Source organism: Salvelinus namaycush, chromosome 37 (assembly GCF_016432855.1).
Source record: "Salvelinus namaycush isolate Seneca chromosome 37, SaNama_1.0, whole genome shotgun sequence".
NCBI lineage: Eukaryota > Metazoa > Chordata > Actinopteri > Salmoniformes > Salmonidae > Salvelinus > Salvelinus namaycush.
Genome location: NC_052343.1, coordinates 15,949,120 through 15,967,686, shown reverse-complemented (window position 1 = coordinate 15,967,686; position 18,567 = coordinate 15,949,120). Strand labels below are relative to the sequence as shown.

The window sequence follows — 18,567 nt, the reverse complement described above, 5'->3', positions numbered from 1 at the left end:
TAGTCGGAAGACTTCCAGTTTGGTGTGGTGCCATTTCCGTTCCAATTTTCTGGAAGCTTGCTTCAGAGCTCGGGTATTTTCTGTATACCAGGGAGCTAGTTTCTTATGACAAATGTTTTTCGTTTTTAGGGGTGCAACTGCATCTAGGGTATTGCGCAAGGTTAAATTGAGTTCCTCAGTTAGGTGGTTAACTGATTTTTGTCCTCTGACGTCCTTGGGTAGGCAGAAGGAGTCTGGAAGGGCATCAAGGAATCTTTGTGTTGTCTGAGAATTTATAGCACGACTTTAAAAAAAAATAAAAAAAAATGTTTTATCCCATTTTCTCCCCAATTTTCGTGGTATCCAATCGCTAGTAATTACTATCTTGTCTCATCGCTACAACTCCCGTACGGGCTCGGGAGAGACGAAGGTCGAAAGCCATGCCTCCTCCGAAGCACAACCCAACCAAGCCGCACTGCTTCTTAACACAGCGCGCCTCCAACCCGGAAGCCAGCCGCACCAATGTGTCGGAGGAAACACCGTGTACCTGGCCCCCTTGGTTAGCGCGCACTGCGCCCGGCCCGCCACAGGAGTCGCAGGAGCGCGATGAGACAAGGATATCCCTAACGGCCAAACCCTCCCTAACCCGGACGACGCTATGCCAATTGTGCGTCGCCCCACGGACCTCCCGGTCGCGGCCGGCTGCGACAGAGCCTGGGCGCGAACCCAGAGACTCTGGTGGCGCAGCTAGCACTGTGATGCAGTGCCCTAGACCACTGCGCCACCCGGGAGGCCCATAGCACGACTTTTGATGCTCCTTGGTTGGGGTCTGAGCAGATTATTTGTTGCGATTGCAAACGTAATAAAATGGTGGTCCGATAGTCCAGGATTATGAGGAAAAAACATTCAGATCTACAACATTTATTCCATGGGACAAAACTAGGTCCAGAGTATGACTGTGGCAGTGAGTAGGTCCAGAGACATGTTGGACAAAACACACTGAGTCGATGATGGCTCCGAAAGCCGTTTGGAGTGGGTCTGTGGACTTTTCCATGTGAATATTAAAATCACCAAAAATTAGAATATTATCTGCTATGACTACAAGGTCCGATAGGAATTCAGGGAACTCAGTGAGGAACGCTGTATATGGCCCAGGAGGCCTGTAAACAGTAGCTATAAAAAGTGATTGTGTAGGCTGCATAGATTTCATGACTAGAAGCTCAAAAGACGAAGATGTTTTTTTTTTTTTTTTAATTTAAATTTGCTATCGTAAATGTTAGCAACACCTCCGCCTTTGCGGGATGCACGGGGGATATGGTCACTAGTGTAACCTGGAGGTGAGGCCTCATTTAACACAGTAAATTCATCAGGCTTAAGCCATGTTTGTCAGGCCAATCACATCAAGATTATGATCAGTGATTAGTTATTGACTATAACTGCCTTTGAAGTGAGGGATCTAACATTAAGTAGCCCTATTTTGAGATGTGAGGTATCACGATCTCTTTCAATAATGGCAGGAATGGAGGAGGTCTTTATCCTAGTGAGATTGCTAAGGCGAACACCGCCATGTTTAGTTTTGCCCAACCTAGGTCGAGGCACAGACACAGTCTCAATGGGGATAGCTGAGCTGACTACACTGACTATGCTAGTGGCAGACTCCACTAAGCTGGCAGGCTGGCTAACAGCCTGCTGCCTGGCCTGCACCCTATTTCATTGTGGAGCTAGAGGAGTTAAAGCCCTGTCTATGTTGGTAGATAAGATGAGAGCACCCCTCCAGCTAGGATGGAGTCGTCACTCCTCAGCAGGCCAGGCTTGGTCCTGTTTGTGGGTGAGTCCCAGAAAGAGGGCCAATTATCTACAAATTCTATCTTTTGGGAGGGGCAGAAAACAGTTTTCAACCAGCGATTGAGTTGTGAGACTCTGCTGTAGAGCTCATCACTCCCCCTAACTGGGAGGGAGCCAGAGACAATTACTCGATGCCGACACATCTTTCTAGCTGATTTACACGCTGAAGCTATGTTGCGCTTGGTGACCTTTGACTGTTTCATCCTAAAATCGTTGGTACCGACGTATAACAATATCTCTATACTCTCTACACTCGCCAGTTTTAGCTTTAGCCAGCACCATCTTCAGATTAGCCTTAACGTAGGTAGCCCTGCCCCCTGGTAAACAGTGTATGATCGCATGCATGAGCATGCTGTATAACTCTGATGAAAGAGCTGAGCTAAATATGCGCAATTGTTTTGTATGGAAAAATTTAAGAGGTGATTATATTACAACCAAATAATTCACTTTTTATTTGACAATCCCTTGAAAACGGCATGTAGTTGTCAATGGTTTAAGTGGAGCTGGGGGTCTCCTTGCCCTCTAGCACGCAAATCGAATGCTCTGCACCGTATTGTGACATTTTATTGATAACGACCTATAACAATGGTGGTGGGGTGGCACTGTTTCTCCCCTACTGCGCATTCTATCTTGAAAATTACTTTTTAACAATTTGGAGCACTATTTTAGATTATTCTTGGAAGAATTTCTTACACTCATTCAAAGATCTTTCTGCATATGTATATAGGCACTGGATTCTGTTGGCTGTGGATCGTGTGTGGAACTGTATACTGCTATACCTGCGTATCAAAGCCAGCAATCAGCTTAAGGCGGAGTTAATTGATTCTATCTGGTACAGGATATGGCATCAGAGGAAAACAGAATGTTACAGCTAACGTTTACCTCATAACACTACACCCAATAGATTTTCGAAGAAATGGATAATACAATTATTGTATAAAGTGATCAATAACTCCAAAAGCAGAAGTTTGTCAGCAGTTTCCAGGCCTTTTAAAGGGGTCTTATTGAGATGAGTCCAAGTCCCATATCATCTGTGTAGAGGTTGTGTACTGTACGACTCCGCTCATGTCTTGAGGGTTGGAAACATCTTGATGTTGGAGTGAACTATCATTTTAGATTAGGGCAGTTGTTCCATGTCCCCTGGGATAAAGCAGGGTACTGGGTAGTGTCTGCCTGCTAGGGGGCTGGAACACATGTAGAGGCAAACTAGATGAACCAGATGAGAACCATGAGTCATGGTCCTCATGATTTCACTGTGATGACTACCAATAACCTCCATGGCTCCCAAGGCACTGGTGACAGTACACACACACACACATTCCTGAGAGCGGGGAACCTGATCCTGATTAGCATTAATGGACATAGGAGATGTGTCTGTGCCCTCAGGTGGATGTTTTCCTGTTGGGAATGTGATCCCAGAGTTTCCATCTGGATCCGTTTGTCCCGCTGGAGACAGTGGACCCCTCATTTCTGATTTGTTCACTTGGATGGAGAGAAAGGAGACTCAAGGCCATGGTGTGGGCGAAGTAACACATTTGTGTATATGAATTTAAATTCAATATGCAGATGTGAGGGCAAGTTACAGCTTAGATGCAAGAGCATAGTACAAAATTAATAGTGTAGAAGTAAATGCCATGCTATGTCAAAAGCAGTGGCTAAAAAGCCCTAATGGCTAAGAAACGAATCGCACAAAAGGCCAATTATTCTTGAGTCTCAAGGCTAGAGGTCGACCGATTATGATTTTTCAATGCCGATACCGATTATTGGAGGACCAAAAAAGCCTTTTTTCCCCTCCTATATACACTGCTCAAAGAAATAAAGGGAAAACTAAAATAACACATCCTAGATCTGAATGAATGAAATATTCTTATTACATACTCTTTTCTTTACATAGTTGAATGTGCTGACAACAAAATCACACACAAATTATCAATGGAAATCAAATTTATCAGCCCATGGAGGTCTGGATTTGGAGTCACACTCAATTAAAGTGGAAAACCACACTACAGGCTGATCCAACTTTGATGTAATGTCCTTAAAACAAGTCAAAATGAGGCTCAGTAGTGTGTGTGGCCTCCACGTGCCTGTATGACCTCCCTACAACGCCTGGGCATGCTCCTGATGAGGTGGCGGATGGTCTCCTGAGGGATCTCCTCCCAGACCTAGACTAAAGCATCCGCCAACTCCTGGACAGTCTAGGGTGCAACGTGGCGTTGGTGGATGGAGCGAGACATGATGTCCCAGATGTGCTCAATTGGATTCAGGTCTGGGGAACGGGCGGGCCAGTCCATAGCATCAATGCCTTCCTCTTGCAGGAACTGCTGACACACTCCAGCCACATGAGGTCTAGCATTGTCTTGCATTAGGAGGAACCCAGGGCCAACCGCACCAGCATATGGTCTCACAAGGGGTCTGAGGATCTCATCTCGGTACCTAATGGCAGTCAGGCTACCTCTGGCAAGCACATGGAGGGCTGTGCGGCCCCCCAAAGAAAAGCCACCCCACACCATGACTGACCCACCGCCAAACCGGTCATGCTGGAAGATGTTGCAGGCAGCAGAACGTTCTCCACGGCGTCTCCAGACTCTGTCACGTCTGTCACATGTGCTCAGTGTGAACCTGCCCTCATCTGTGAAGAGCACAGGGTGCCAGTGGCGAATTTGCCAATCTTGGTGTTCTCTGGCAAATGCCAAACGTCCTGCACGGTGTTGGGCTGTAAGCACAACCCCCACCTGTGGACGTCGGGCCCTCATACCACCCTCATGGAGTCTGTTTCTGACCGTTTGAGCAGACACATGCACATTTGTGACCTGCTGGAGGTCATTTTGCAGGGCTCTGGCAGTGCTCCTCCTTGCACAAAGGCGGAGGTAGCGGTCCTGCTGCTGGGTTGTTGCCCTCCTACGGCCTCCTCCACGTCTCCTGATGTACTGGCTTGTCTCCTGGTAGCGCCTCCATGCTCTGGACACTACGCTGACAGACACAGCAAACCTTCTTGCCACAGCTCGCATTGATGTGCCATCCTGGATGAGCTGCACTACCTGAGCCACTTGTGTGGGTTGTAGACTCCGTCTCATGCTACCACTAGAGTGAAAGCACCGCCAGCATTCAAAAGTGACCAAAACATCAGCCAGGAAGCATAGGAACTGAGAAGTGGTCTGTGGTCACCACCTGCAGAACCACTCCTTTATTGGGGGTGTCTTGCTAATTGCCTATAATTTCCACCTGTTTGCACAACAGCATGTGAAATTTATTGTCAATCAGTGTTGCTTCCTAAGTGGACAGTTTGATTTCACAGAAGTGTGATTGACTTGGAGTTACATTGTGTTGTTTAAGTGTTCCCTTTATTTTTTTGAGCAGTGTATATTTTTGTAATAATGACAATTACAACAATACTGAATTAACACTTATTTTAATATAATACATAAGTAAAATCAATTTAGTCTCAAATAAATAATGAAACATGTTCAACTTGGTTTAAATAATGCAAAAACACAGTGTTGGAGAAGAAAGTAAAAGTGCAATATATGCCATGTAAAAAAGCTAACATTTAAGTTCCTTGCTCAGAACATGAAAGCTGGTGGTTCCTTTTAACATGAGTCTTCAATATTCCCAGTTAAGAAGTTTTAGGTTGTAGTTATTATAGGACTATTTCTCTCTATACTATTTGTATGTCATATACCTTTGACTATTGAATGTGCTTATAGGCACTTTAGTATTGCCAGCCTAATCTCGGGAGTTGATAGGCTTGAAGTCAAACAGTGCTGTGCTTCAAGCATTGCGAAGAGCTGCTGGCAAACGCAGGAAAGTACTGTTTGAATGAATTCTTACGAGCCTGCTGCTGCCTACCACCGCTCACCGCTCAGTCAGACTGCTCTATCAAATCAGACTTAATTATAATATAATAAACACACAGAAATACGAGCCTTAGGTCATTAATATGGTCAAATCCGGAAACTATAATTTCGAAAACAGAACGTTTATTCTTTCAGTGAAATATGGAACCGTTCTGTATTTTATCGAACTGGTGGCAACCTTAAGTCTAAATATTGCTGTTACATTGCACAACCTTCAACATTATGTCATAATTATGTAGAATTCTGGCAAATTAATTACGTTTTTTGTTAGGAAGAAATGGTCTAAACACAGTTCGCATCGAGCCAGGCGGCCCAAACTGCTGCATATACCCTGACTCTGCTTGGACTGAACGCAAGAGAAGCGACACAATTTCCCTAGTTAATATTGCATTTTTTTTTAAACATGCATTTTTTAAAACAACTAAATTTGCAGGTTTAAAAATATATACTACTCTATTGATTTTAAGAAAGGCATTGATGTTTAAGGTTAGGTACATTGGTGCAACGATTGTGCTTTTTTTCGCTAATGCACTTTTGTTAAATCACCCGTTTGTAGGCTGTGATTCGATGATAAATTAACAGGCACCGCATTGACTATATGCAACGCAGGACAAGCTAGTTAAACTAGTAATATCATCAACCATGTGTAGTTAAATAGTGATTATGTTAAGATCGATTGTTTTTTTATAAGTTAAGTTTAATTCTAGCTCGCAATTTACCTTGGCTCCTTGTTGCAGTCATAACAGGTGGTCAGCCTCGTCTCCTCGTGGATTGCAATGTAATCGGTCATAATCGGTGTCCAAAAATGCAGATTACCGATTGTTATGAAAACTTGAAATCGGCCCTAATTAATCGACCATTCCGATTAATCGGTCGACCTCTACTCAAGGCTATATAGTCTTTCTGAATTACGTATACATGCATCATTGCAGACGTGGGGTGATATGAATCTCATTCAACTTATCAATTGAACAGTTAGGCATCTGCTGATTTTGGTACAGAGAGTGATATTCAGGAGCTAGAGCTAGTTCAAGGTTGGATTGTCACAAGTTGAGGCCTCTGAGAATTCTGTGATCAGGGTTATAGAAAAACACTTGTACCGTGACCGGGAGTCCCGTATGGTGGTGCACAATTGGCCCAGCGTCGTCCGGTTTAGGGGAGGGTTTGTCCGTGGGGCTTTTCTTGGCTCATCGAGTTCTAGTGACTCCTTGTGGCGGACCAGGCGCCTGTAAGCTGACATCGCGGCTTGTTTCGGAGGACGCATGACTCGATCTTCGCCTCTCCCGAGCCAGTTGGGGAGTTGCAGCGATGAGACAAGATCGTAACTAACAATAGGATATCACAAAAGTGTCAAATTTAAAGCCAAAAATATATATTTTTTTACCACTTGTACTTCAAACCATTAACTTTTGTGTAAGCAATTAAGCAGGTTATGCTTATTATTATGGTAAGCAAAGATCTGTAGGATATGGCATCCGATTTGGGTTCTCCTCCATGCAGCTGACACTACGCTGATTAGGGAGAGGAGCTGTCTGCCCCGTCAGACGCGCACTCTCTTTTTCACATACACACACGTGCGTTCTGCACACCGTGTCATTACTGTGGGTTGGGAGAAGAGTAAATGTCACATCTGGAACAGTTGTAACTAGTTAATGTCTGTGTGTGTGATGATGACGACAACAGCGTTCAATGTGTTAGTGTTGAGAGAGCTCTGGAGCTGACCTCAAACCATGCATCTTGTGATGCCTGTTCTAGGATTCCCCTGTGTCCCTATCTAGTGTGTGTGATGTCCCGTCATTGTTAGTGTGGCTTTTAGACCATTAGTGTGTGACTGCCTCATAGCATTAGTGTTTTTATCTGATCTAACGGGACAAAAGCTCCGCCTCTCCACCACCCTCCCTCCCTTTACCTTTCTCACCCCCCATCCACCTCTCTTCATCCCATTACAGGCTCTCTAGAATGGCCTGTAATGGGATCTGAGGCCTTCTGTCACCACAGAGGAGGGAGAGGAGAAGGGGATGAGACTACAGAGGGAGGAGAAGGAAGAAAGGCAGGAGAGGAGAGAGATTGTGGAGAGAAGATTTTGTGTATTTGAAAACTGAGACAACATCCATACCTCTCCTAAGTGTGCACAGTTCCTAAGTAATTTCAATGCACTTTGTCTCAAAGAAGATTCTTCAACTATATATATATATATATATTTATTTATTTATTTATTTGAATCTCTCTTAGCTGAGCTGTTGAGAACTAGAGCAAGCACACTAGTAGTTGTTTTGAACACAGCCCAGTATCCCCGCCTTTACCCAATTACTGTTGGTCCATTATAAATCGCAATCTGGGTCAGGTGAGCATAATCTGAGAACTTCTATTGCCAACATGACTAGCTAAATTATAAAATAAGATCTTCGTGTTAGGCTTTCACAAGGCAGGTCATAATTTTGGTTCTCAGAAATGAGTCGTGTGCATTCAGATGCGTGGTGCGCAGCAAATTTCCTTCACAACAAACAGGCTCATTCTGTTCAAGACAACCCAGGGTATCACACCAAGTCATCTTGTACAAACATAGTGATCATAAACCTTGACACTATGACATGCGTTTTATGCAGTGTTGGAAAAAGTATGCAATTGTCATACTTGAGTAAAAGTAAAGATGCCTCAATAGAATATGACTCAAGTAAAAGTGAGTCACCCAGTAAAATACTACTTGAATAAAAGTCTGGAAGTATTTGGTTTTAACATTTACTTTTGATAGTTAAGTATATTAATTGCCCAAATATACTTAAGTATGAAACATAAAAGTATTAATCTGTTCAAATTCTTTATTAAGCAACCCGGAAGGCACCATTTTCTTGTTTTTTAATTTACAGATAGCCAGGGGAACACTCCAACACTTAGACATAATTTACAAATGAAGCATTTGTTTTTAGTGAGCGCTAGATCAGAGACAGTAGGGATGACCAGGGATGTTTTCTTGATAAGTGTGTGAATTGGCCAATTTTTCTGTCCTACAAAAATGTTGCAAAAGTTGCCCAGACTCTAAGCTCTGATGTCATGTATAGCATGTTACTTTACATTCTACTTCTACTATACAGTTAATCGGGTCAAATGTTATTTGTCACATGTGCCGAATACAACAAGTGTAGACCTTACAGTGAAATGTTTACTTACAAGCCCTTAACCAACAATGCAGTTAAGAAAAGTGTTAAAGTATTTACTCAAACTGAAGTAAAAAATAGTAAAAATGTAGAAATAAATAATTAATGAGCAACAAAAAAAGAACAGTAGCGAGGCTATATACAGGGGGTACCGGTACAGAGTCCATGTGCGGGGGCACAGGTTAGTCCAGGTAATTGAAGTAATATGTAGGTAGATTGAAAGTGACTATGCATGGATAATAAACAGAGTAGCAGCAGCATAAAAATGGGGTTGGGGGGGACAATGCAAATAGTCCGGGTAGCCATTTTGATTAGCTGTTCAGGAGTCTTATGGCTTGAGGGTAGTGGTAGCAGAGAGAACAGTCTATGATTAGGGTGGCTGGAGTCTTTGGCAATTTTTTGGTGCCATCCTGACACTGCCTGGTATAGAGGTCCTGGATGGCAGGAAGCTTTCCCCAGTGATGTACTGGGCCGTACGCATTACCCGCTGTAGTGTCTTGCGGTCGGAGGCCGAGCAGTTGCCATACCAGGTGGTGATGCAACCAGTCAGGATGCTCTCGATGGTGCATGTGTAGAACTTTTTGATGATCTGAGGACCCTTGCCAAATCTTTTCAGTCTCCTGAGGGGGAACAGGCGTTGTCGTGCCCTCTTCACGACTGTCTTGTTTGGACCATGATAGTTTGTTGGTGATGTGGACACCAAGGATCTTGAAGCGCTCAACCTGCTCCACTACAGCCCCGTCATTAACCCTATCCTGTCATGTCACATCATTCATAATGACATATTTCAATCCTGAAAGGATAGAATGGAGTGCGGAAGGAAGGATGTACTTTAAAAGGGCTTCTGGCTGCCCTAGGGACCATGTCCTCTTTCTCTCCTCTCTCTGTAGTGTTTCTTTCTTTCCATCTGAGAGTGATGACATTCACAGGCCTCCATCCTCTTATCCTTAAGCCCCTCTCGGGAGCTGTGTGTGTGTTTACGCGCTCTGATGGTTTAACCGGCTTGTGTGTGTGTGCAGTAGCACAGTTATGGGTCAGTGATTTAATGGGAAATGGAGCAGCTCTTCTGGCCCTCAATGTCCCTAAAGAGACTGACACACACACACACATACACACTGTCTTTCCCCAAAGAGCATGTGTCTGATGTATAGTACAGACACAAGTAACATGTCCCTAAATGTCTCAGGGAGAGAGAGGATCGGTCATTAAGTCTGAGGCAGGTCTCACTTTCAGAGAATCTGAGAAGGAGAAAAGAGCTATGGTACCTTACCTGTGAGTGCGTGCACACAGACACAGCTAGATCTGAGTGAAAGAAGTGTACAGTAACAGGCATTAATATTCTGACACATCTGACCTGTTCTATTCTAGCAGGGACAAAGGCTATGTGTGATAGGGCCTGGCCCCTTGTCTGTGACTGGTCTCAGTCTATAGCTGTTCTGTATAGCCCTGTTCTCTATAGTCTTGTTCTGTTATTCAGAGACCCCAGACAGTGTGTTGTTGATGACAGACCATTAATCACCTGTCTGTCTCTGGCACACACACACACCTCTACCCTAACACACACACCTCTCAGCCCCTCTTAGCCAGGACAAAGGTCTGAGTGTAATTGAGTCTTCTGCTTCAAGAGGCTCTCCACCTAACAAAGAGAAACACTAAACCAACACCACACAGACACTGTAGACTAGGAGTTCCTGTTAGCGTGACAGAGAAAGAATGGTTAGGGATGGATAGGTGGAGAGACAGATGAAAGTATGTGTCAGGACAGAACAGAGGGACAAAGAGGGAGGGGTAGAGGAAGGGGAGCTGAAGAGGTGGATTGACGAGAGGGGTAAAGGCTACACCCATCTACAGCTACTTACATCTCAGGAGAGGGGTGAGGATGGAGGGAAGGCGAAGGTGAGAGGGATAGAAAGAGGGTTGGAAACACTCAAATTAAAGTGGGAGGGAAGGGGAGAGAACCAGATAAATAGAGATGAGCTGGACTAGTGTGTTTCTATTTTAGGAGGTTTTCTGTTGCTGTTCAGGAGCTAGATCTGATTCGTAAGACTCAATACAGACTTGAGGGTTTGGGGAACAGAATTAGGTTCTGAGCTAGTTCGGAATGCATTCCTCTTGATTTCCATAACACACAGACGCACGCGCACACACTGTCTTGGTACCATCGGGGTGTGTGCACGTGCATGCACATTTTAGAGAATGCAGTCCTCTGGTCCAGTGCAAGCAAACAAGAGGCTGGAAGGGGATGGGGCTAATACACACACCCCTTCCCTGTGGACTGTGTGACTTGACATGTAATCTAACTCAGCAGCATCTCCAGGCCTCTAATAAAACACACATCAAAGACATACTAGCAGGCCTGGCATTTAACACACCCACACACGCTACACACATACCGGTAACTGCCAAAATAATGGAAACACTTGAGTAAATGAGGGATACAATGTATGTTGAAAGCAGGTGTTAAATTAATTAAGCAATTTATATCCCATCATGCTTAGGGTCGTATATAAAAATGCACAGTTGCCTATTTTATTTTGGCTATCATGGTTAAGAGATCTGACTTTTTGAAAGAGGGGTCTCAAAGGAGCATAGGGGGTTTAAAGTGTGTGTGGGGTTGCACATTTTGGGGAATATTCAGAGGTGTAAACTTTCCATGGGATTTAACGGAAATATATGCAAATTAATATTAATACCGTTTAAATGTAGATGTTTTTTGCATTGGATATATTTACCATATCATATGGAGATAAACCTTTTAACTTGTCATGAGTGAACATAATTGCAAATTATTAAATCATTCCAATAGAAAAAAGAAGAAAAAACTTACTTACGAATTTTATTTTAATTAAATGAGTTGACTCTTCACCTGGGATGATTTCACTGAACAAAAAAATTAATTTTGAATGATCCCCAATGATCCATCGCATCTCCCAAAAACGTTGGAAGTTTACATACATTTAGGTTGGAGTCATTTAAAACTCGTTTTTCAACCACTCCACAAATTTCTTGTCAAACAAACTATAGTTTTGGCAAGTTGGTTAGGACATCTACTTTGTGCATGACACAAGTCATTTTCCAACAATTGTTTACAGACAGATTATTTCACTTATAATTCATTGTATCACAATTCCAGTGGGTCAGAAGTTTACATGCACTAAGTTGACTGTGCCTTTTTAAAAAGCTTGGGAAATTCCAGAAAATTATGTCATGGCTTTAGAAGCTTCTGATAGGCTAATTGACATCATTTGAGTCAATTGGAGGTGTGCCTGTGGATGTATTTCAAGACCTACCTTAAAACTCAGTGCGTCTTTGGGAAAATCAAAAGAAATCAGCCAAGACCTCAGGAAAAAAAATGTAGATCTCCACAAGTCTGGTTCATCATTGGGAGCAATTTCCAAATGCCTGAAGGTACCACGTTCATCTGTACAAACAATAGTATGCAAGTATAAACACCATGGGACCACGCAGCCGTCATACCGCTCAGGAAAGCGTTCTGTCTCCTAGAGATGAGCGTACTTTGGTGCGAAAAGTGCAAATCACTCCCAGAACAGCAAAGGACCTTGTGAAGATGCTGGAGGAAACGGGTACAAAAGTATCTATATCCACAGTAAAACGAGTCCTATATCGACATAACCTGAAAGTCCACTCAGCAAGGAAGAAGCCACTGCTCCAAAACTGCCATTAAAAAAAGCCAAGACTACGGTTTGCAACTGCACATGGGGATAAAGATTGTACTTTTTGGAGAAATATCCTCTGGTCTGATGAAACAAAAATATAACTTTTTGGCCATAATGACCATCGTTATGTTTGGAGGAAAAAGGGGGAGGCTTGCAAGCCGAAGAACACCATCCCAACCGTGAAGCACGGGGGTGGCAGCCTCATGTTGTGGGGGTGCTTTGCTGCAGGAGGGCCTGGTGCTCTTAACAAAATAGATGGCATCATGAGGTAGGAACATTATGTGGATATATTGAAGCAACATCTCAAGACATCAGTCAGGAAGTTAAAGCTTGGTCGCAAATGGGTCTTCCAAATGGACAGTGACCCCAAACATACTTCCAAAGTTGTGGCAAAAGGGCTTAAGGACAACAAAGTCAAGGTGTTGGAGTGGCCATCACAAAGCCCTGACCTCATTACTATGGAACATTTGTGGGCAGAACTGAAAAAGTGTGGAGGCCTACAAACCTGACTGTTACACCAGCTCTGTCAGGAGGAATGGGCCAAAATTCACCCAACTTATTGTGGGAAGCTTGTGGAAGGCTACCCAAAACAACCTCCTCAGTGTCCACCTCTTGAACATCAGACTCTGAGGTGTCATCCTCACTGTCACTTTCCAACCTTGTTGTCAGGCTCAAAAAGCCTCAAATTTGCCTGGATGGCCACCAATTTTTCAACCCTTGTTGGTCAGCCTGTTGTGTGCCTTGGTGTGTGTGTTCCCAAACAAGGACCAGTTGCTCTCTGAGACGGCTAATGTTGGTGGGATTTGGAGGATGATGGTGGCAACAGGGGAAAGAGCCTCAGATCCACAAAGTTCCTTCCACCAGGTGGCTGATGAGATATGTTGGCACGACTGCCGTATTGCATCTCCATCCAATGCCCTTGCTTGGAAGTGTACTTCGCCAGACTGCCAAGAACCTTGCCCTCTTCCAGGCCAAGGTGGCAAGACACGGTAGTGATGACACCATCGGTCTTGTTGATCTCTGCACCAGACAGGATGCTCTTGCCAGCATACTTGGGGTCCAACATGTACGCGTATGGGCTTCAGGCAGAAGTCTTCACGCTTTTTAATGCATTTCTGAACTGCAGTTTCCTCTCCTTGGAGTAACAGTCAAGTACGGATTTCTTATCTTACATCTGCAAGCAGAGTCTGAACATCAGACAGGATGGCATTGTCAGGCTGCTTACCACTCTCCCAAAATACTTCATCCAGGAGGATCCTCTTGATGAAGTTGTCCATATCAGCAGACTGTGACATGGCCATTTCTTGGATTGACTCCTTCCCCTCCAGGAGACTGTCAAATGTGATGACAACACCACCCCAACGGGTGTTGCTGGACAGCTTCAATGTGGTGTTCTTATTCAAATCAAAGTTTATTTGTCACGTGCGCCGAATACAACAGGTGTAGTAGACCTTACAGTGAAATGCTTACTTACAGGCTCTAACCAATAGTGCAAAAAAGGTATTAGGTGAACAATGGGTAGGTAAAGAAATAAAGCAACAGTAAAAAGACAGGCTATAAAAGTAGCGAGGCTACATACAGACACCGGTTAGTCAGGCTGATTGAGGTAGTATGTAGATGTAGATATGGTTAAAGTGACTATGCATATATGATGAACAGAGAGTAGCAGTAGCGTAAAAGAGGGGTTGGCGGATGGTGGTTTGGACACAATGCAGATAGCCCGGTTAGCCAATGTGCGGGAGCACTGGTTGGTCGGTTGGTCTTCTCACTTTGCTTGGTGAGGTAGATTGCTGCTATAACTTGATGCCCCTTCACATGCCTAACAATTTCCTTGGCTCTCTTGTAGAGTGTAGCCATTGTTTTCAGTGCCATGATGTCCTTGAGGAGCAGATTCAATGCATGAGGTCCAAGGTCATCGATGACTGCCTTCAGCTCATCTGCAATGTAGAGACCGATGTGTCTGTTGTCCCTTGTGTCTGTGCTCTTGTAGAATACTGGTTGAGGGGTGGAGATGGAGTTAATTATTCCTTGCACATGAACAATCGACCACTCATCAGAGATGATTGCAATACAGTCTGCTTTCTCTATGATTTGCTTGACCTTCACTTGAACTCTGCATCCAGCAAATGAGTAGATTAAACATGTCTGGTTTGAGGGGTGTATGTTCGGCAAAGAACATTCAGAAATCTCTTCCAATACACATTGCCTGTGAGCATCAGAGGTGAACCAGTTGCACACACAGCTTGAGCAAGTCCTTCATCAGCATTTCTCTGACTGCGTTCCTCCATTGAGTCAAAAACTTCTGATTCCAGGATGACCATGAGCTGTTGCTATCGATAAGGTGTCTGATTCATCATTTTCACCTCGAATAGAAGTAGAGGGACTTTTGTCAGAGGTTGCTTGTTGTGAGCGCTGAGGGAACTTTATGCACTTGGCCAGATGATTCTGCGTCTTTGTTGCATTCTTCACATATGATTTGGCACAGTATTTGCAAATGTACACAGCTTTTCCTTCTACATTAGCTGCAGTGAAATGTCTCCACACATCAGATAGTGCTCGTCGCATTTTCCTGTAAAGAAAAAAACCCAAATACAATTCCATGTACAGATAAATAGTTAAGCAGTTAGATTAAACAACTCCTTTGTAAAATAAATGTTTTAAAATGAAACATGTATGGAAATAGGTGAATTAACACTCCTCAATTAGGTTCACTGTTATAAGCTAACTTTTTTTGATGAATTTAAGCAAAATTTCACTAATTCCAGGGCTTACTTTGCAAATGTACTTGAACGTTTCAGACCCTTTGCAACCCTGTGTGTGTGTCACCAGATCTCAACCCAATTGAACACTTCTGGGATATTCTAGAGCGGTGCCTGAGACAGCTTTTTCCACCACCATCAACAAATCATCAAATGATGGAATGTTTCATGGAAGAATGGTGTCGGATCCCTCCAATGAAGTTAGACACTTGTAGAGTCTATGCCATGGTGCATTCAAACTTGTGTTGGGCCCACACCCTATTAAGACTCTATGTTGGTGTTTTCTTTATTTTGGCAGTTACCTGTACAAAGACACTTTAACAAAACATGTATCGCGTTATTGTATCTGAGCTCATCGTGTGTGTGTGCAGGCTTCAGGTAATAATAAGTTGCTTTGTCTGTAGATGACAGTATGTTTACTGTCTCTAAGGAGACTTAAGATCTGATTATGACAGAGACATGGAGGTGAAAAACTTGACATTTTTCAAAAGCAATTTTCTAGTTTGTTTTAGTCGATTTACAAAACTACATTTAAGAAAAGTACAACATGTCTAAAGTTTACTTTTCAACGTTGCGTGCTCACTACTTAGAAAAGGTAATATTGTAGTGCTTCCCTCTCCCCTTTTCATGACGATGCTTGCAGCCACTTGAGTGAGTGAATGCTAACTACCGACCGGAACATTAAGCTAGCTAAGACTAACAACACAGACTATACAGCTACAAGTAGTGAGTGGAGTTACAAACGGACTATACTAAACAAGTTAAATGTCTTAACTGTGATAATGTTTTCCACACATAACTACGTGTAGCCTACTTGGACACTGCGTCCCCATATTTCCCACTCTCCCACACCAGATACCCTGAAGACACAGGGCGCTTCTCGCAGGCTTTATTTTCCTACATGGGAGCATTGCGAGCCGTAGGTTGTGATTTTTTGACCTGGCTACATGTACATTGAACAACACAGCAGTTTTCAGCATGTTCTGTTATTTCTGTAGAACAAAATCGATGATGAAGTTGCCTTACAATGGGGGTGAATGAGAGGGACTTTTTGTTTTCTGCAATTTGTGGGCATGGTTGAGGGAATTCAATATTACGTGAATGTTGACTGGGACTATCTCTTGTTTCTACAAGGTTCCAGCACTGTTATTACCTACAGTTATAACTCTTCCTGAATCTTAACCCTTACTGCTAGAGGAAAGTATATGAGTTAACCCCATCTCTATAACTGGGTTATACTGTATGTCACACATATGCACTCCCTTTAGCAGCCTCCTCAGTAAATTACGCTCATGTAAACTGTAAGGGAAGTTAACCCTCTGACCATTCATTAACCCTTAACACACGTCTATCTGGATGAAGAATGTACGGCTTGATTTATAGAGATACTTAAACTAACAAATCTAACCATTCTGTACCCCAGCTGCTCTGACAGGGAGAAGTGTGTGTGTGTGTGTGTGTGCGCTCCTCCCTACCAGCTGGGAGTCTTCTCCTCTTGAGGTTTCTTTCTCCCCAACTCTTCCCCTGATCTCCCTCTGTCCCTCTCTCTTCCTCTGTCCCTCTCTCTTCCTCTGTCCCTCTCTCTTCCTCTGTGACCCCTGAGGACGGTAATATGTCAGTGATGCTCTATAACCTACCGTCTCATCTGAACTCCTACTTTAATAAAGGCTGGCTAAGGGAGATGAGCTCAGTTTATTTGCTCTTTGCTAAGTGTGTTTGTGTTCGGGCTGAGTGTGTTTGTGTAAAACGCCACTGTAGTAAACATACTCCAGTTCAGTGGATGCGGCAAGTGTCATTAATACTATGCTACCCACTGTGCTTGTTTGAGTTTTGCAGTTCGGTTCCCAGCCTGTCAAAACTGTCATATTTCACTATGAAACTTGGGTAAGGGAGTACAGAGTTGGGAGGGTGAGAGGGTTGATGAATCCAAAGATTGGGACTAACCCCCCCCCCCCCCCCCCCCCCCCCCCCCAGCGCACACACACACACACTGTCCTATCTCTGTGAAATCTGTCTCTCCTTATTTCTCATCCGAGTCCCCCCGGCAACGTCCCTCTGAGTCAGCAAACAAACAACTATAACTCTCTGTGTGAGTGCCTGATTGGCTGATGTGTGTTTTGAGTGAAAACAATGTCTGGTTTTATCTTCAGATCAGCTAATAACCCAACATAGCCTGATGATTATGATAGTCCACACACACACGCAAGCAAGCTCTTACATTCACACGCTAGCTTACACACGCGTGCATTCCTTAGAGCCGTTGTTGTAATCTTAATTCTTGACCTATTATGTGATCTCTGTGTGCTTCGGTCTACACATCTCTCTCGCTCTGTCTTTCTCTTTGGATTTTCTGAAGATTTGGAATCCTGCCTAATTTCTGTGTTTAGACTATAATATAATGTTGAGATATCTGACAGATGTCCCTCTCTTGTCTTTGTAGGAGACGTGTCTGGTGGCTCCTGAGTCTCCGTCTGAACAGGCCAGGAGAGTCTTCCAAACCTTCGACCCAGAAGGTAATACTGTTCAACGATAGTCTGATAGTCTCTAGTGTTGGGCGGTAACCAGATGTTCATACCGTTTCAGGAACCATAATGTGGTATACAGTATTACCGGAAGTGCACACAAGGGGCAATATTAAAATAGAAACGCACAACAATTTAGGCAACGGGGATCTTGATCCAGGAGGGGATTGATTGTCTCTGCAGTAACCAAGACGCTTGATCTTGACACTTAGCCATTTAGCAAGCAAGTTAGCAAACCAAATGCATAGCTGGATATCATTTGACACATCTTAGGTTTCTTATAGTTATAAGCAGTGGCGTAGCACGCACCCCCGCAGACCCTGGTTTATCGGTATTGAATATCATACCATCTGTATTTTCAAATGCCCCAACATACGGTATAAACGGTATATTGCCTAATAGTGTGTCTCTCTCTCTCTCACACACACACACACACACACACACACACACACACACACACACACACACACACACACCAATATCCTGGACATGTTATCTTTTCTCCTCTCCTTCCTGGTAGAGCATGTGCCTGTATAACCACCCACTCCTATCTTCTCATCCTCTCTTTTCCTCATCCTCTGAGCAGGGGTCCTCTCTCGTCTCATCTCTGCTGTTGTTTTGGGGTTAGTGTGTGTCAGTTTGTTCAGCTCCTCGTCATTTCGGACGGTCAGCTGCAAGTGACGAGGAATGATGCGAGTCTTCTTGTTACAGGCAGTGTTGCCGGCCTACTCCAGGATCTCAGCAGTTAGGTACTTGAGCACGGTGGCCAGGTAGAC

At 43.8% G+C, this 18,567-nt stretch overlaps 1 protein-coding gene across 1 annotated transcript in view; it reads left to right on the top strand.

The window, feature by feature from the left end:
* The window catches only part of mindy3 (MINDY lysine 48 deubiquitinase 3), a 45,753-nt gene that overhangs the window by 8,360 nt on the left and 18,826 nt on the right, over positions 1–18,567 (top strand). Inside the window, exon 11 of the mRNA XM_038977106.1 lies at positions 17,710–17,782. Coding sequence (XP_038833034.1) covers positions 17,710–17,782 — 73 coding nt within the window. The remainder of the gene's footprint in view (positions 1–17,709; positions 17,783–18,567) is intronic.